Below are 20,700 nucleotides of genomic sequence, written 5' to 3' on the forward strand. Positions count from 1 at the left end.
CTTTTTGTAACAACTGACAGCAAATTATGCAGTACATGTTCCATTGTATACAGCAACAAAGACTTCCATGATGAAAAAGGAAGTTGCTAAATGCAATCAGGATGGAAACAAAATAATAAGTTACACAACAAAGACAATTACTACTTTTGGTTATTTAAGTGTTCTAACATTCAGGGAGGTACAGTAAAGAAAAGAAGATTAGAATTTAACATACCATTGATAATGCTGTCTCAAGAGATGTAACAATCTCAGATTGTAAAAGCAAATTGGACATATCTTTTCTGAAGGAGCCATCCTGGCATTTACCTTGAGCGATTTACAGCGAAACCACATAAACCTCAATATCGGTGGCCAGACATGCTAATCTGAACCACTGTTCCTTAAATTAGGTTTTTCTACACCTTACAACCACAATGATTCTTACAACATGAAGAAATGAATCAAGGAATTTGATCGTTTTAGAGTCAACAAGATGATGTTAGACAGGGAGCACCGGCACTGGAGAAATTTAGATGGGGAAGAAGCTGTGATCTGTCTAAGAAATATGTTTGCTTCAAGGAGATAATCTGCAATGAAGGCTTCATTCTACTAGAAAATGTTTTCATGTATTTCATATTCTCATGTTAGAAAATATGACAAGGAGTTTAAATGAAACATAAGTGGAAATTTTTTACTAATATTGCAGAAGATGCATTCGTTAGATGTAAGTAACCATGTATAATGAAGATATTTAATTTTTTCCATTTTAATTAACTGAAATTTGCCCCCGTCCCGACCTCCACCCCCCCCCCCCCCCCCCCCACACACACACACACACACACACACACAAAAAAACACCCTACCTGTCTACCGCATATCTTATCTCTCTCTCCATTCTTGTACAATATCGAACAGAAGTTCATAATAAACACAGCAAAGGAACTATCACTTAACAGAAGCTACAAAGAAAAGAAATTCAGGCACCCCTTACTTATCTACAGCAGCCCCTAAGAAAAGTAGTTCCAGAACATGTTGATGACGAAAGATAAAATTATCATTTTCATGCTATAAGTTCACAGTTTCCATGCAAATACAAAGCAAAGCACAGCAAAGCTAAGCTTCAACACTCTCAACACATATATTACCTGTCCACCATGTTGGTGTGCGGGTGGGGGGCTGTGATGCCGAGTGACGACAAACTGAGGGTTGGGAAGCAACTCAGCTACCACCCCTGCCGAGCCCGCATGCTGCCACACACAACCCACAACCACGTTAGTAGCCTAAGCGAGCCTTGTCTGCCTGGGGCTGTCCTCACATTCAATTTGCATCTCTCACAGATTTCATGGTTAATTATATATTGAGATACAATTTTCAGAAGAAAGTACTGCAGTTACTGGATTTTCACTAACACTGACGCTGATTATTTAAGCTAAATATCTTTCCCAATACAATTCGCACATGTCAAAAAAAGATGTGCACAAGACACGACAACTGCTATTCTCTGTCAAAACAGAAGAAAGTGCCTACACAAAACAACAAAAAAGTGAAGTCAATGTTTAAGAATGAGATGACCGAGTAAAAGCTTTTGTCTTCCCCTTGCCAGCCCCAGGCAGAAAAGTTATAGAAAAGAAATGCAAACACAGCAGAAATAAAAGCCACCATTAAGTGTTAGTTGAAATTACTATCATAACAATAAATGACAAATTCCGGTTAATTTCTGAAGGAACTCCTTTTATGTCACTCCTAAATGAACAAACTGTATGTTATTGTTAATCTCTTGTACTGTTAGACAATCAGAAAAACATCACACTCCAAGCAATAAGGACAATCTCTAAGAGTATGCTGCTGTTTATCTCCTAAAATATACAATCCATGTCAAGGACCTATTTGGTCACTATAGTTCTGACAAAGGTTGTGGACGAGGCAACATCAAGATGCAATGAAAGTGTCAAGCAAGCAGATAATAATATGACTACTAATAGCAGTAATTATAGTAATGATAATGATGATGATGATGATGATGATGATGATCACAGAAATGGCATAGGAAAGGTTGCTCATTTAATTTAAGAACTGCTATTTCAGTCACTCAACTGACGTTGTCGTATGGACAAAAGCTTTCTATACACTAAAGTTTAGTGAACATTACCTACGCAGTAGCTCTTATTTAGTTACTTTACAATGAAATAACCATGAACTGAAAATTGGATGATAAGAAAACTGCCAATCATTACTTACCTTCAGGAAGAGACATGTTTAGTGTTGCTAATAAACACAGACACAAGTAGTGATGACATTCTGTTAGCTTTCTGAGCTATCAGTTCCTTCCTCAGGGGGGAAAGAGGCATAGTTTGGGGAAGGGTAAAAAGGAAGGACACATCACTCAGATCCCAGGATGAGAGGGACCCATTTGTAATGAGGGTGAGGATAGACAAAGATATCACTTTCATGGGAGTTCATCAGCATTACCACAAATTTCACCCTTAAAGGTAAGTACTGGTCAGCAATTGTGACTCATATTTGTTAATTTCCTCAACTGAATTTTCCTTTGTACAGTTACAAGAAAATTATGATGGACTTATTATAATTGTGATTCTTAGAAGAAAATAGATTACACAATACTTGGGCTATCATGCATTTACAAAAGATATTAAGCATTAAAAACTCACGAGAGATGCTTCATAAGCAGGAACAGGAATCCCGGCTTGCATAACTTGTCCTCGTGACTGAGGGCTGACACTCGGAACTACAATGCAGCTTGTCATTGATTCTTCCACTTTTGAGCCATCTATTACTGGTTTCCCATGATGGGTAAGTGGCACCTAGAAGACGGATGCAGAATTATAATCTTGTTCCTTTTACTATCAGCAGTTTTGTACTAATTAACAATGTGCAAAGACAAACAATAATTGGGAGCAAAGCATCTATCTTTTTCTGTGGCAGATAATTGTTTAAACAGAAGGCTTTTCTGAATAAATAGACACAAAAAGTTTTATAACACAGATTAAGGTGGAAAATGATAAAGAGAAACATACTGCTCAACAATCTTCCGATACACTACTGAATTATTGCATCATATTGGGAAAGTGTGGCAAAGATTTATATAAGATTAACATTTGCAAAAATACATGAAACTATCAAACAGCTACAGACCTTAGCAGATTTAAGATGACGAGCAACAAGACAATGATAACTCAAACAATACGACTCAGTTTCTACTCCCAAAGTCCTCCACACCTACAATGATGTAGCTAGTAACTGTGTGACTGCATCACATGAAAACATTACATTCATAAACTGTGCTTACTGGACCACAATAATATAAATTATCGTTTTTCTATACAGTCTTTATCATCCTCTATGATTCAAGTTCTACAGTGTTTTTTACAAAAAAATAATTCTGTTTATAAATTCATTTCTTCACCTGCTGCCTGGCACACATTTCCCCCCACAAGGTGATTTCACAAACCTGAGCTTATAGAAGAAAGTTTCAGGCAAGTTCACATCATGTGTTTATCCAAAGAAACATTAAAAATCAGGTTGTCAAGTTATCACAATTGTTGCACGGGCAATACAGAATCCTTCATTGTCATGCTGCCAAATGAACCCTTCAATCGGCAACACACATCACTATGAATTGGTAGCAGCTTAAAGAAGAGCTTAAGATGTTACAATAGTTTTATTTTTAATCATCTTGTGGTCCAAGATTTTGCTAATTTATCCATGGATTCACATTTTGTCCTCAGGGATAGGCCTTCCAAGGAAGTCATTAGTTTGTAAATCAAAAAATCACTACTTCTCAACATTGCCACAACTGTTTAAGTTTGGGAGTCAAACTGTTTGGAATCCATCTACCAATATTTAACAGACTTTTATCATAATGGGATGAGCAAAAGCAATTCAACTTGTTACAGTTCATTCAATAACACTTGGAGGTTCAAACACTGTGGTTTCAACACCCAACTGTTGTGTTCTTATAAGAAAATGGCTGCAAAAATATATCAATGACTGAATGAAATTTTTGTAAGTGGCTTTTGATTACAAAGAAAGCTTCAAGTCCATTGATCCCTTCAATTACTTGTACATCACACAACCACAATGTAACATGCAGAAGTAGATAAATTCTGAAAAGCATATTAATACTGAGTGAGCATTTGGCATAAGAAACTGGCTTCTGTGTCCACCCACAAGCTGATTCTCAGATTTTGCCCATCTGGGTCATTCTAGAACTGAAGGGTTTGCTGCAGAAAGGGGGTAGCTCCATTGCAGAGGTGTCTGCAGTTACATGCACTATTTTGTGGCAAAACAAAACAAAAATAGACACTCTCATTCATTTTGTCCAAAAAATGACATAATTCCCATTGGTCATTATTTTACTATACAAAAGGTGGAACTCCCTGTCTCAACAGTTTGTTGCAAGAAAGGCATAACATGTTGAGTTATCTATTTGTTGCATCTAAGGTCTGTTACGGTTTGTTTACAGGAATGTTATGAAACAGTGTACATTATTCAAAGAATGATGGGGGGGTGTTAGCAGCAATGCCCTCACTAGACGTTCATTGGGCATTTTGCTCTCCCAGACAAGAATGATGAGTGATTTGGAAGAGGAAAGACGATTCTCTATGTCTAGAATTTTATACAACCCTGTTGCAAATAGCAATTGTTGTTTCAGTCCCAACCTCTCTTGAAACATGGTTTCTCCCTGCCTTCCTTAGCCCTAAAAAAGGTGCTGCTCTATCGCTACTGGTATTTTAACACTTAAGTTTCTTGATATTAGCCCACACAATTTGCCCTTACTTTCCTGGTGAGGTGAGAATCATGCCTTGTGTAACCTTACCTAATAAGAGATTAAAGAAGAAAGATGCAAATGTGTGATTCTGTACCAGTATCAACTCCAAATTAAAAATCCTGACCAGAAAGATCAAATGACATTGATCATGGCAGCATATTCAACATGTTTATGTCTTGAAGCTGTCTGTATATTTACCTTGTCATGCATTATATTGTATTGTATTGTATTGTATTGTATTCAAGATCTCTGTCAATACTATTGCTTACCCATCCATTAAAACCTACACCTTCCTTGGTAGAATCCCTACTTATTAATTATGTTTATCATGTAGATAACAGAAATACCAGACAGAATTTTTCTTCTCGACACGATAAACATAATTCAAGCAACCGACAAAGTGTGAGTGCAAATATTAATAATTTTAATGCTACACAGTACTTATTTACTATTAAACAATCTATTCCGTATTCCTCCTGCTTTCCTCTTAAGAATGTAGAACATGTAGGATGTAATGGAATTGGCAACATTACACAAAATGCTAAGAGGTCATACAATGGACTACAGATGATGCACCATGTGAGCCATATGTACAGAGCATGGATGTGAAGATTAAAAAATATAATTCTGTTGGTAAAGCTAAAATAAATGTTTTACTTCTCATTAAATAAAATATAATGTGTGTATATTGTACTTTTTTTATGAAACTCAATTGCTGAGAGTGAACAGAACAACTGTATTGTGGCAAGTAAGAGGTAGTTCCATGCACCATGGAATTTGGAAGACATATTTTCACGTGAAAATACTGGGCTAATATGAAAAAAAAGGTCAAAAAGAAGATTTTCAAACAAATTAGAATTATGATTTTTTCGAAAGTTTTTTTGTGGTGTATGGAAAACCTTGAAAACTGGAGTTACTCCTTTCCGCAGCAAACCTTTCAAATGTAACTGTCTACTGATCTCAGCAGATCACATTTTGTAAATTCCATAGTGTTTCCTCAAGACAACTGCTCAGTAGCATCAGGTGGTGACTGCTGCTTACTACTGGCAATTAACAACTGCTTCCAGGAAATATTGTGGAATTTACAAAACACAATTCAGAAGCAGACTCAAAAGCCGTATAATGAACATACCCACTGGGAATAACTGAAGAGGCACAGGTAATGAATTATTAACTATCACTGTACGCTTGATCTCTTCCTTGTGAGGCACTTGAGAACCCACAGATATCACACTACAAAGTCAATTCATTTAATTTTTTTCCGAGTGTCCTATTTTTCTTGTATAAAGGTAAAGTAGTAACATATGTCACAATACAGTGCAAAACAATGTAATTTTACGTAAGTTATAGCACTTTTATTTTGTTCTAGTATGCCAAGAGAAATATGTCTCTCACCTGAGGCTTTGCAATAGTTCTTGAACTGCTAGCACCCGCTACTACAGGCTGCTGGCTAGAGTGATGAGGTGCATTAGACTTGAGTGGTGGGCTAGCAACAGCTCCTGTCGGTATTGGCTGCTGCTGAACTTGCTGTACCTGATGCCCTTTGTGGCCAGTAACCTGACTCACTGGGACACTAAACTGCTTTGTAGCAGCCTGGAGCAGGTGTGCCTTTGGAGCAACTGGTGTAGGGCTGGGTGACGGCGGTCTACGCGTGGTAACTGTACCGGGACTCACTGTGGTGACTGCAGCTCCCTGAAGTAAGTGGAACTTTGGATTGACAGGAGGTGGTCTAACGACTGGCTGCGGTTGAGCTGGCTGCTGCAACTGAGGCTGATGTTGGGGAGTAGAGGTTATCTGCTGTAGTGGCCTGATGGGAACAGCAGCAGTAGGCACAGTAACTGCAGCCTGTTGTGGACGGAGAGGAGTGACGGTCTGGTGTGCTGGAGTAGGCTTTGGTGGTGCAACTGTGACAGCCTGTTGCAGTACATGAGCCTTCAGTGTTGGTAATTTCTGTGGTGGTGTTGCTGTGGATGGTGGTACCGCTGAAGATAACGGTGCCACTTTACATACTATTGTCGATTTGACAGATGCTGTTACAGAAGGTACCGGAGGTGTAGCACTTGGCGGTTTCTGAGGTGGATTGGATATTACTGGAACATGTGATGTGGCTGGTGCACGAACGGAATCTTCTTCCGAGGCTGGAGTGACCTGCATTAAAAATAAACTGTCACAAAAAGGCTCCGCAAAAGAAATCAGAACAAAAAATCAAATATAATTTATAACATCAAAGTAATAAAATGTATTTCTAGGAATGAAAAAAGAACTGTGGATAGCACCACAGTTAACAGAGACTGATTTTGTGATCTAGGTTGGGAGACACTGCTTAGAATGAAACATGTTACACTCTTAAACATGTGTACCTGATTTTGGCATACTTGATTGTTATGACAAAATGAACAGTACACTGAAAATAACATGAATTATATTAGTACCATAGATTTGACATCCTATTGATGACAAAGTTGGTAAAAAAAATTAGTACTGATACTGACAAATACTGCTTTACAATTGCATCTGTAGTTCACAAACTTTTGTGGTATATTTCATAAAAGAAATGATATGTTATGATTACATGAAGTAAACAGCGATGCTGAAAGAACAGCCCTATAAATTAGTATCTTGCAATTGGTCTCTACACATTAATCATCAGTTTCAACTAGGCCATAAATTGCACCTTGCAAAGGACTTAGCTACATAAAATAATGATAAATTATAGTTATACTCATAATACCACTAGAAGCAAAACAATAACGACAATGGAAATTCCTGGATAGAGCAACATGTAAAAGAGAGGAAAGGCAACCACTAACCTATAGTGAACCAATGCATGAAGCACAAAAAACCCACAACAGCAAACAGCACTCGCACTACTTTCCGACCACTATCAAAAGTGCACACACCTACACATCATCGCACAGACACCAAAACTTACACTCCCATGGCCACAATAGTGAAGGTTTGGGTGTCTGTGTGATTTTGTGAGAAATGTGTGTACTCTAGAAAAAAAAGCCAGTGCTCAAAAGCTAGTGTGAGTGGTGTTAGGTGTTACGTGGTGTTTCAGCGCTCTACACACTAATCCGCAATATGTGAGCAGATGTAAAATGAGCTATTAGTGCCTTAAAAGCTACACCATTAACCTACTGAAGACAATCTCAAAGGACAATCAAATATCCAATATACTTTCTTTCATAAAGAGTATAAAAAAGGAAGAAAAAGAAATCAAGTGTCCCACTGACAGTAATGTCATTAAGTATGAAGCACAAAATTACTTGAACAAGAATGTGGCACCAAACTGGCAATGATCATATTTGAGGAACAATAACAGCACTTAGCTGATGTGATTAAGAGAAACAGCAGGAGAATTAAATCACAAAAGCAGTTCCACCATGTTAACAATTCAGTATAAACGAAGCAAAATTTTAGTCATAAATAAGAGTGTGCTGGGGGGGAAGAGTTGTGAGTTGAGCAGGTAAGTATCTATTCTTTAAGATGAACTTGTCACACAGGTAGTTATTACTGTGTCATGGAATAAAACTGCCGATCATATTCATCCCTTTTCTCATTTCTTCTTTTGAGACATTTTTTATAGCATCCAATTTCACTGTAAAGATTACTTAATTAAATCAAGAAACATATGAAACGAGCAAACAGCTACAATTATATCTAGCATATCAAAATTCAATTGATATGCTTTACAATAGTACAATAAAGGAAGAAATAGCAATCACTGAGATGAGTATGTCCTACAAATGAATGTTGGCAACATTTAATAATTTGATTTTGCTGTCGAAACATTCAGCCTTTCTGACTATTCATACAAACATATTAATTTATCAATAACCAACAAAGAGTAAAAACTGAAAATTAATAAATAAGTTTACTTACTTTAACAGGAGGTGATGGCACCAGTGGTTTCTGTAGTACTTCGTTTGCTGCCAGTTGTGGGACACTGAGCTCTGAAGTAACTGAAGGTGGCTGCGTAGTGGTAACAGTTGACACAATGGAAGTAGCATTCAATGCTGCAGTTGTCACAGGAACATATTGTCCTTCCTCAGACTCCCTGAAAGGTATTAGCAGTCCAGTAACAGGGTCAATTAGAGTCACTGGTTCTGCATCAGTTTCAGAATTCTTTTTGCTATCAGCAGATTTTAAAGAATCTGTTTCTTTCACAGGTGGTTTCAAATTATTTTCTTGGGAATTAACGTCCAGAGGGACATCTGATTTTTCTACAGCGTCTCTATTTTCACCACTATTCAAAGGTGACATTTCTGAAGACTTCGGGCAAGGTGGATCATCATCAAACTTATGCCTCTCATCCGAAGATTCATCTAGTATCTCCGAAACTCCACGTTGCTGTGAACCTTTCCTTGCACCTCTTGGGGATTTTCTAACTTCAGGACATGGGCGGGAAACTACAGCATGGTTCTGCCTAGCCGATCGACGTGTCACAACAGGGCCTACACTGCCAGCAGCTGTGGTTGCCGAAACGCTGGCAACAGTAATAGAAGAAGTAGTAATAGTGGTACTTGCGGTAGTTGTAGTGCAAGTAAGGGCAGTTGTGGTGGTGGTGGTGGTGACGGCGGCAGCAGCGGCAGCAGCAGCAGCAGCAGCGGCTGCGGCGGCAGCAGCAGCTGCAGATCGTGTTACTGTCCCACGAACAACATCTTCGATAACATCGTCAACTGTATTTCTAGGACCATCTCGTTCTTGTAGTCGACGAGACTTGCGTGTCATAGTAGCAGATGCAGGAGTGGGAGGTGAAGGAAATTCTTCTCGTACATCTAAGACTGGTGAAGGTGCTGGGGAAGGTAAAGTTTTTGTTGTAACTGGAACTTCTTTCGTAATTGCACAAATATTTGGTGTTGCACCACTGACAGGACTTTTGATAGTAAGAATTAGACGTGGCCGGCCCTTTTCAGCACTCGTATTTCCTTCTTCTTCAGAGTCATCATGAAATTCATAGACATCTGTAGTAAGTTTTTTGCCTGTTTGGCCACTGGAGTCAATGCCTAATGATTTATTGCTTCTCTGAGCACGGCCACCTCTTCTCGGAGAGGTAGATGTCGGCAGCAGGGGCAATGTGACTGGACTCACTTCACGTTTTTGAAGTCTAGTTCGTCTAGTTGTCACACCAGATGCCACTCTGGATGCAGCTGCTTTACGTCTGCCACCGTAACCTCTGCGCCCCCTCCTAGTTCCACGCGGCACACCGACAGAATTGTGACACTGCCTAGTCTCAATAATTTCACGTTCAGGTGACAATGTTGAAACATGTGACTGGTCTTGATCCTCTGTAGTGTAACCAGAAGGTGCTCTACACTCCGACTCTGCGGTGGGAGACGACACTGAAAAGCTGTCATTCTGTTCTTTTTCAGTTTCAAGGGCAATGCCTTGCTTTTCTTCATCTTCTTCTTCTTCGTCATGTTTTTCATTAACAGTTGCTGTCGCAACCATATTACCACTTATCTGAGATTCAGGTGTGTCGCACGACTTCTGCTGCGTATCTGATTTAACTTCCCTTTCAGTATCCTCTTGCTTAATATCTAATTTACCTTCTGCTGCTTCAATCTCATTTACACCACTGAACCATGCCTTGGTATCATTCGTCACATCAGGCTTATCTGCAAGTTTATCAAATGGAGGTACATCTTCCACAGAACAAAGAGCATCCACTTTTTTAATCACAGAGTCTATGTTCACCTCTTCCTTAGCCGTCCAGAAATCTTCATTCTTTACTACATCTATCAAATCTGCTTTTTCACTGAAATCACCCCTATCATTCGTCACCATGCCGAAAGTATTCACAGATTCATCCTTATCCTCAACTGGCTTAAGTTCAGGAAACAAACATTTCTCTTCCTTTGCCCTATTCTGCAGGCTGTCAGTTTCTTTAATTACTGACACTAATTCTGTTTCTTTCTCTTTGTAAAGTTTAAAACTTGTCTGTGTATCATCTGAAAGCCCCTGAGTCATAGAATCAGATGCCAATAAATTAGTCACAAAATCATTATCACTTTTCATATCATTCTCTGACTCTGAAAAGTCTGATTCTCTGGTATCAATTATCAGGTCCGATTTAACACAAACATTTGAGTTATCAACGCATGTTACTTCTTCACCTGCTTCACTTTGTTTGGGTGATGGCATGATGGCATCAGTGTCTTTTAGCTCTTCTGTGTCCACACATTCCTTTACTTCAGGTGATTTTGCCTCTTGAACTGATGCCTTAGATGTGCATATTTCAGCACATGTGCCCTGCTTCTCAATATTTAAACAATGTTTTTCTGTATCTTCTGTGACACACTCATCCAATTCATAACTTTTCTTTTCAGTTTCCTCTACACAACAGTGTTCATTCTTTACACTTTCACATGCTGGTTGTTCATCTTTTACAGGTTCCATGTCATTCAGTTCAGTTGCAGAACCACCATCAGTTTTAGTGTCAGGCTCTGGTGTATGAAACTGATCTCTGTCACTTATAGTTTCCACAGATGGCTCTTCCACAGTTCCGACATTATTTGCTGTAACACCATTTTCTTCAGAAGATTCGTTATCTGGGGACTTCTCAACATCAATTTTATCATTTTCGTACAGTTCTGGAGTATCTTCAATGCCTTCTGCCTGAACAATTTCTTTTTCTACCTCTAGTTCTGTTTGTAAAGGACTGCTAGGTGCTGACACAGTTACATTATTTTCTGTGCTTTCTTTAACATCCACCTCAGGTGTTATTTGTTCTACCAGTGCTTTTTTGTTGTCTTCAGATATAAGTGGCGAATGAGGTTTAGTTTCCAAGTGGATATCATCAGTTGCCTCATTATCTGCATCCAATTCAGATCTTGGAGATGACTGGTTTTCTGGCAGTAAAGATGAAGGTAATTCAGGTGGTAGGGCCTCAGTCGTCGTCGCTGTTGCTGTATCCAAACTATCTTCTGTTTCATTCTTGATTGCCTCTTCTTTTTCCTCACAAACTAAATCACTTGTTGGAGGTTCTTTCGATTTAACTAGGGAGTCATTCTGAATAGCTTGTACAACTTCTGGCTCAGGCAAGGGTTTTAGCATAGGAATAGTGCTTTCTTCAAACTGCTTCTCTGATGTTGTTTGATGCTGCCTGTAAAATGATGGAGACAGATCAGGTGTTTTTGGCAATCCAGAGAAATCCAAACCATCTGGTGTTCTAGGGTTGTCATCATTACTAAATCTGAGGCCTGTATAATTTTCTTCTATATTATCCTCTGTATCTGTATCTATCTGCAGATCAGGTTCTGACTGAGGAGTATCTGGTTTCAAGTCAATAAGTCCTTCAACTGCCTGTCTAGTCTCCTCCTCTTCATCTGTTGGCAACTGTGGCTCCGGTGGATTTGTCACAGCAGTACTGGTAGGACTGCTGTTACCATCAGCCACATAGCACTCACCAAACCCTCCACCAAAAGATTCCCCTAGCAGAGCAGCCACAGCATCTTCAGTTTCCTCTTGAGAAATTACTGCCCGTGGTTTTTCTTCTTCTCCATTCAAACTATCAGACTCAGTTTTTGGTATTTCTTCCACTTTGTTGCCATCATTAATTTTAACAGCATCTACTTTTGGTTCTTCAAATTCAGAAATGCTTTTAACAGCATTTTCATGTATTGTGTCATCAATATCAGCACCAAAGCCCGGAATAAATTTTTCTGGTTTCTTTTTCTCAATAGATTTTGCTATAGTAGGTGAAAGTTTACACGATGAACTCATTATTGACTCTCTACATTGCAGCAAAGCATGAGAATTTTCCGAAATCATAGCTAATGATCCTTTGATTACTGGTGGGCTTGGTGGCATTTCAAGATTGGGTAGAGGGGGAGGAGACTGCAACTGAGGTTTGCTCTCCTCCGACACAGATGTTACACTTAACCTTCTTTCAGGTGATTTCAAAGATACTTTGTCATGATGGTGGTGGTGATGGTGATCACGGCGATTCTGTTTCTCTTCTTTTGACTTCTTACGTTTCTTCTTCTTTTCTTTTGTTTTCTCTGGCAGTACAGCTGATGATCCTTCCAAGCTGTCATCACCATCTGTGAAATGAAATACATCAGCATCTACACTTGATTCTTGTTTTATTCCACTACCATCAGTTTTCAGGAAGTTGGCCTTTGTCAATTCATCATCAACATAATCATCATCTAATAACTTTGCTTCCAAAGCTCTTCCTGCTTCAGCAAGGTCACCTGCTATACCTTCTTCTTCACGTAATTTTCTTTCCTTGCGTTTTTTCTCTTTCCGTTTCCTTTCCTTTTCTGCTGACCTAGGTAATATACTATCTGATGTTTCAAAGTGATCAATTTGTGAATTGAGTGTTGTATGATCAACATTAGAATCAGAGTCTGAGCCATATACTAATGAAACTTGCCACTTTGGAGACATCTGATCAAAGACACTGTTTTGAAGAGCGTGTGATGCAGTTGACGATTTCACACAGTCATGCTCAGATTCATCAGATGATGGTCCAAAGATATCTTCCATTTTTTCTTCCCTTTTCAAGCTATTTTCTGGTTTTAATACACCTTGTTCTGATTTTCCAGACTTCTTTTTGCGAATCTTCAACTGTTTTCCATCTGAGTCTAACAATTTTCCGTGACTCGACTTTCTCCTGTCTCTTTTATGCCTCTTCCGTTCACTGTCACTTTTTGCTTTTCCACTTTCTTCTATGATGCAGTTTTCCGTTTCTTGGGCTTCATATACATCCTTATCAGTGTTTCCAACATCCTCATTGTCTAGAATACTCTTTTGCCGTTTCTGTTTCTTTTTGTGTGATTTCTTTCTCACAGTATCATTGCCTTTTGTAACACAGTTCCCATAAAATACAACCTTTTCAAGCTGAGGAGGTGGAGTTGATTCAGTTGGCTCAGCATCAGAAATATTTTCAAGTTGTGGCTCAATCTTGATTTGATTACATTTACTAGAAACAAAAGTATCTCCAAACATGTCATCCCTCTCAGAATCACTTTGTAGTTTCTGAACATCATCTGCAGAAGGATCAGTGAATATTTTAGAAATTTTGCTTCTGTTAAAATTCTTTTTAAATGGCTGCTGGTTTTCAGAAACAAAACTGCTTTTTGAAGAGTCTACATTCAATATTTTATTGTTTTCTTCGTCTGAGGAATCTATAGATTTTATTTTAGCTTTTACACCATATCTGTTTAGCAAACTTAGTTTATTATCTTCATTAAAATTATTTCCCTTCATTGACTCGGCAAGCATTTTGCGGGTACTATCATCATCAGATGAATCTACAGCGACCTTCACCAATTTCGATTTTGCAATTGACTTTCTGAATATAGCTTGCTTCTCTTCACTAAACATACTTATCTTGGTTGGTTCAGATGAGAATTTCCTCAGATTTTCATCATCAGAAGAGTCAAGCGTACTTTTTTGTTGTTTACTTTTACTAATGACTTTTTTGAAGAGATTCTGTTTATCAAGAGCCACTTTTGTGTCTTCACAGACCAACTTTTGACTGCTTTCATCATTTGATGTATCCAAAGAAGTTTTGCAAATTTTGCTTGATCTTGATTTTTTCCCAATACCTTTGTCATCAACATCTGTATACACAGCATCTCCGTCACTTTCTGCTGAATAAATGTCAGAAACTTTAACAGGGTTACATTTGAATCTCGCAGCAGTATTGTCATCTTCAGAAGTATCAGATATCAATTTTGATCGGCTTCCTTTTCTAGATGATGTGGAATGTTTAGTTTTTACAGAATTCTCATCCTCCTCACTTCCTTCCAATTTTATGTCTACTCTTTTGTTCTCTTTCAGCAATACTTTTCCTTGCCTCTGTTGCATATCAGAATCAGAATCAGACTTAGTTATAGAACTTTCCTCCTTTTTCACTTTCACACCTGATCGCATCTTATTTGTTTTTATTTCCTCACAATCATAAGAGGAACGAGCACGAATATCATCTTCAGAAGAGCTGCTTATCATAAGCTTTGTTAACCTTTTGGTGGATTTATTACTTCGGTCCCTGTCAGCATTGTCAGAATCAGAATCTTCATCCCATGATGTTGACCTCTTCTTCTCCTCACGTTTTGCACGAGACTGTTTTAATAAATTGAACTTCTCTCTCATCTTTTCCTGGCGCTTTTCTTCTTCTTGTTTCTGCATATTCTTAGTTGAGCGCGCTTTCACTTTGTCGTACATTGAAATGTATGCTGGTCCATCATCTATTATATCAAATATGGAATGCTTTTTGGGACCGTCTGCACAGTCATCCTCAGTATCTGAATCAGAATGACTGAACTCTTTCTTGTGGGCCTTTGAATCCTTTTTCCCTTTATGATCATCTCTGTTGGAAGCCTCATCCTTTTTCTTATCACAGCTATTTCTTTTTTCTTTCTCTTTTTTAATATTCTTTACCTTTTCTTCAACAACATCTGATGTTACAAACTCATCTTTTGAATTTCTCTTTTTTTCTTTCTTTTGATGTTTGTGTTTCTCTTCCTTATCTTCAGTCTCACTGTCTTCCTTCTTTTTTCCACTTTTTGGTGAAAAGTCCTTATCAACAGGAGATTCTTTATTAATTTTTGTATTATCCTTTTCTTTCAAGATTTCTTTTTCTACCTTGTTCTTTCTCTTCTGTTTGTCCTTTGGTTTATGCTTTTCTGCATCTTCCTGTATTCTGATATCTTTCTCTCTCTTCTTGTCTAATTCATCTTTACCTTTTTTATCATCACGAATCTTATCTTCCAGCTGTTTTGTGAAACTCTTTTCATTATGACGAGGGCGTTCTGCACTACTTCGTTTACTGCTGCTGCTGCTTCGACCGCTGTCTTTGGAATCACGCCTTTCTGGTATTTTGCGCTGATCAATACTAACAGCAGGTGAAAGTTTTATTCTTTTGGCATCATCTGGTACACTTTCTAGACTGTCTTGTGAGCTCATTCTACGCTTACAGCCAATGCTCGCAGGAGAACTACTGTTACTTGTTCTATCTTTACGACGCTCTTTCCGCCTCTCTCTGTCTTCAGCATCTCTCTGCTGAAGGTCTGCAGATATACTGTCACGTCTTTTGTCCTTTTCAAAAATTTCATCCTTCTCTTTCCATTTATCTTTATCAAGATTTTCCAATAAATGACTATCTTTCCACCTTTCACATCTCTCTCCATCCATCTCTCTGAATTTATCACGTTCATTAGACTCTTGAACATCTTTCTCCTTTTTCTTCTCCTTTTCAACCATTTCTGCCATATCCCTTCTCTTTTCTTTCTCATTTTCAAAAGGAAGATTGTCCTTTCTCTTATCTTTATCTAATAACTCAGAATCTTTCCTCTTTTCTATATTGTCAACTGAATCTCTCCTTCTGTCATCAGTGCTGTCAAACCTTTCTTTCCGCCTGTCTATACTCTCCGTATCTTGCTCACTTTCTCTCCTTAAGCATGATGTGGCAACTTTCTTTTCTTTTCGTTCACTGGAAAGACAAACATTTTTTTGTTTATGAAGATTTGCTACCTTCACATTATCTGTATCCCTCACACTAGCCTCTTTCTTCGTTGGTGACAACAAAGCATCTTTTTTCACAGAAGGTACAGGTTTACAAGTTGTGGAGGTCTCGTTCTGTTTATCTTTCGAATCTTTTCTTGAGGCAGAGCATTTAGTTTTGTTCTGTTTTGCAGATTCTGTTACTGAGATTGCAGATGTCACAACTCCTGACATAACAATACTCAAAGAACTATCCCCACCAGATGCAGCAGTAACAGACGTCACAGAGAGAGATGTTGTCCCAGAAGGAGTCATCATCACAGAAGCAGAAGCAATAGATGGCAGTGATATTGCTGGATTGGTAACAAGCCTTGAGCTAGAAGACTGGCTATCACTCACATTTGCAGATTTTAATCCTGGAATGTTATTTGGCCTGAAAGTGTCACTTCTTGGCGGAGGCGAACCTATGATCTTCGGTAGATGTTCATTAGCTCTCACACTTTTTGTTGACAAAGCACTACCAGCCGGTACCAGCACACCAGAGCTTGTAGATTTCATTCCTATTAATCCTCGAGATGTAGCTTGTGATGAAGTTGAAGTTACAGTAGTTTTAGGTGTGGAAGATGCAACCGATATAACTGCTGAAGTTTTTGACGGAGTAATGTTACAAACTACTGGGGTTTTAGTTGCAGTGTTATCTGAGGAACTTGCAGTACTAGAACTTTTTACTGAAGTATGAGATGCCCGCACAGTTTCTGAGAGAGTATTGGAAACACTAACAGCAACAGGCAGAGACACAGTCACACTTGGAGCCAGCGTCTTGGGAGTACTTACTCGACATGATGCAACTGATACAACAGAATGAGAGGAAGTTACTGCCTTTTGAGGCAGCCTACTTATCACCTCCGATGATGGTTTTGTGCCCGTACACGTTGTCAATACTGTTACAGATGATAATGGTCTTGCTAGTCTCATGTCCGGGGTGTTAACAACATTATTGGGTAAGGTCTGTGAGACTGGAGGTTTAATAGCACTTGTCCGTGACATTTCAGGCAAAAACAACACATTTGCAGAAGTAGCAGGTACATTTACAGACAAGCTAGCTTTTACTCCTACAGTCGACACAGACACTAGAGTTCCTATAGTGGTGCCTGCAGTTGTAGTAGCCACAGTAGTTGTTGGTAATACAGGTGGATGGCTAGGGAAAGGATACTGAAGTCCCTTTGCTGTTGGCAGTGTAGGACCCCCAGGTCTTGGAGAAACAGCACTAGAACTCTTTGGCATCGGCTGTAGTTTGTTACAAGATTGTATAAGAGGTACAGTCCCTATAGAGACTGATTGAGTATGTGTTTTCCCAACAGTTGTAGGAGTGGTAGGGCTACTGACAGAAAAAGGAGATTTTGGGTGAGGCTGCGATGGTGAATGCAAGGGTGAGGAAGCACTCAGAAGTCGCGACGCACTAGGAATGGTAAAAGAGCCACTTTTAGGTGGTCCAACTGGAGCCGTTAAAACACTTACACTACTGGCTGATACAGAAGGTTTGGCAAGAGCTATACACTGAGATGCATCCCTAGGTTCAGTTTTCACACGAAGGCTCTGAAAGCATCCAGCTGTCCACTCACGAGGCTCATACTTGTCACCTATGTTTTCCAGACGCTTTGTGTCTTCATCAAATACACTCCTCTTAGCTAACACTGATTTCACTATTTCAGAAGGCTTAAGGTCATCAAGATCCAGAAGCTTGTGACGAAAACGAAAACGTTCACTTGCAGAAGCATCAAGTTTTGCTAGAGCATCACCTCCAGCTGCACTTATTGCACGAGATCCAGACCATTTCTCATATTTTTCATCTAAAGATTTGATTCGTTCCTCCAGTGTCGGAGACGGAGGAGACAACTCGGAATCAGATGATGATGATGAAAGTATCGAGGCTGGTCGTGGTGGCGGCGATGCTGGAGGCGGAACAATACTTGGACTAGGTGGTGGTTGTAGCAATGGTGTAGCATGTGTTGGTCTTGGTGAAGTTAGTGCAGGTGGAGGAGAAGAGATGATACTGCTGGACGGGGCTGGCTTTCCTGAACTTGTACTCGAGGCCGATGCTGACAGCCTCGAGGATGATGACAGCACCTGCGCTGCAAACCTGGGAAGAGGCAACGATAAGGGTCCTTCGGTGGTATTTCTCTCGCGAGGTATACGCCTGGGTTCAGAAGGGGGCAAAAGATTTTCTGGCCGTTCGTCACACAAAGGAGTACCTGGACGACTACCATCAACACTTTCACTGCCACTAACAGTCGTTACAGTCACATCATTATGGTGATGGTGATGATGGTGTCCATGTTTTCCACTACGACAACTTGTCCTTTCTTCATTCTCACTTGCACTACTGCCTGTTTTCCGACGTTTGCAAACCGGATGAGGAGAATAACCCTGTACCGACACTGGACGGTCAGTTGAAGCTTCCCTTCCATCCCTACTGTGTCTCGAAAGGCTATCAGATGATAATCTCCTTGCACAGTGTTTGCTGTCCGAAAGTCTACGTACATCCGTTTTCCTATGATTGTGTGTTACTATTGCTAATGAAGGTTCACAGTCATAAGATAGATCTGCATTACAGGATGACTGCAGGTCAACAGAGTCCAGCTTTGCCCGCTTCTTTGGAGCAGGATCATCATCTCCTGAACTGGTACAGTCCTCTAACTGCTCTAGAAGATGAACACGCTCCTTCTGTAGATGCCTGATGTCCGCTGGCTGAGGAGGTGGTGGAGGTAGAGGTGCTGCCGCATCGACGACTACACTCTGTAGTGAATGGCGAGGCTTGAAATCGACATCCTCACCCTGTAAGGGTTTTTCACAAGGGCTCGAACTCTTTGGCACACGTCCAGCAGTTGTACTCCGTCGACAGATGTCTACTGGATCACACACTGCTGGTGTGGGACTGCTGTCACATCGGTCCCGATAACCATAGTCACGTACATCTTGATCGTAAGAGTCATCATGACTCGCTCCACTGCCTTGGCTGAATTCGTCGTAACTTCTGGAAAATACAAAAAAATAAAAAGTCCATCAGCACTAGTAAGTTCCAGATTAATTGGAAATACTGAATCCTCAAAACAGATGTTATGTATTATATTTGCAACAGTGGTGGGTATAACAAGTCAAACATCTGTATATAATTTCTGGCTCTAGTCCTAAAGACCTTAACTTTAAAATTAAGTACAATAACTTTTTGGACACTGTGTTCCATTTTCTGGTGCTTTGACTTCTACAACATGTAAACGCAACAATTTATCTAACATCACATACAAGAATATGTATAACACAATGCATTTGATACTGTAGAAACCAAGAAACTTGAAAATGAAGCCTCTGGTGTGCAGTGTCATTGTGCATAACATTGTTATTTGGGACTAAAGACAGAACTTGTACACTCATTCATCTCTTAAACAGAATAAACAGTAAGCTTTGGGTACTATATCTTATGAAAGGTACATCTTCGGAAATAGAAATGTTATTGTTATTCGTATAGCTAGAAAAAGGCACAATGATGATCAGAGGATACTGTTGCCATTAGTTAGTTGTGTATTCCACATCACATTTACGAAAAACACTATGATGTGTAAAGTCATATGAAGAACAGTTATTACATACTTTTATTTTAAAAAAATGTTTATATAGTTACTTGGTGGCCATTTAGAGGTGTGTAATACATAATGAAATTATGTTCCAGATGTTATCTACAACATCAAGAAAAGGATAGTTGTTACTCACCACCTAGCCAAGATGCTGAGTTGCAGATAGGCTCAACAAAAAGACTATTACACACACACACACACACACACACACACGTATGCCCAGTCTCTGCCTGCTGAGCCCACGTCAGGCCAGCTCTGGGCTCAGCAGCCAGAGACTGCGGTCATCTGTCTGCGAGTTTTGTTTGTGTTTGTGTGTGTGTGTGTGTGTGTGTGTGTGTGTGTGTGTGTGTGTGTGTGTGTGTGTGTGTGTGTGTGTGTGTGTGTGTGTTTGTTTGTTTTTTCCTGAAGAAGACATTTTGGCCAAAAGTGTACTTGCTAACACACTCTCTGTTGTGCCTATCCAAGTCTCACCACCTCTGCTAAATGGTGAGTGGCAAAGTTCCTTTTCATAAATTGTCATTATTCCATCCGGGATTTTCGATTGTAGACATTATCTACAGTAGTACAAGAGGTGTCAAGGGGAAACTACTTCAATCTCAAGGTACAATGAATATTTTTCGTTTAAGTATATTTTTTGCCTAGAGTTAGGCAATAAGGTTATCTTTAAGTGATAAACTGAATAAAAATATGTAAAATTTGTTACCTTGATAACTTCTGTGTGCCCAAAGTTGGTAATTACACTTAGTTGTGCAGAAACATTCTTAAAAACCAAAGATAATGATTCCATCACAATATTTGCATTACTACATTGGACAATGTCAGTTCTTTCAAAATTTTAAAACT

At 39.2% G+C, this 20,700-nt stretch overlaps 1 protein-coding gene and 1 non-coding gene across 2 annotated transcripts in view; both read right to left on the reverse strand.

The window, feature by feature from the left end:
• LOC124774744 (protein split ends-like) overlaps positions 1-20,700 on the reverse strand; it is a 369,929-nt gene that overhangs the window by 49,581 nt on the left and 299,648 nt on the right. Inside the window, exons 14-17 of the mRNA XM_047249505.1 lie at positions 8,654-19,259; positions 6,164-6,916; positions 2,649-2,801; positions 1,125-1,226 (exon numbers count right to left, since the gene is read on the reverse strand). Coding sequence (XP_047105461.1) covers positions 1,125-1,226; positions 2,649-2,801; positions 6,164-6,916; positions 8,654-19,259 — 11,614 coding nt within the window. The remainder of the gene's footprint in view (positions 1-1,124; positions 1,227-2,648; positions 2,802-6,163; positions 6,917-8,653; positions 19,260-20,700) is intronic.
• Positions 4,485-4,570, reverse strand: LOC124778181. The gene has a single exon (XR_007015885.1). It is a non-coding gene; the product is annotated as a U4atac minor spliceosomal RNA (small nuclear RNA).

The sequence above is a fragment of the Schistocerca piceifrons genome, chromosome 2 (assembly GCF_021461385.2).
Source record: "Schistocerca piceifrons isolate TAMUIC-IGC-003096 chromosome 2, iqSchPice1.1, whole genome shotgun sequence".
Taxonomy (NCBI): Eukaryota; Metazoa; Arthropoda; class Insecta; order Orthoptera; family Acrididae; genus Schistocerca; species Schistocerca piceifrons.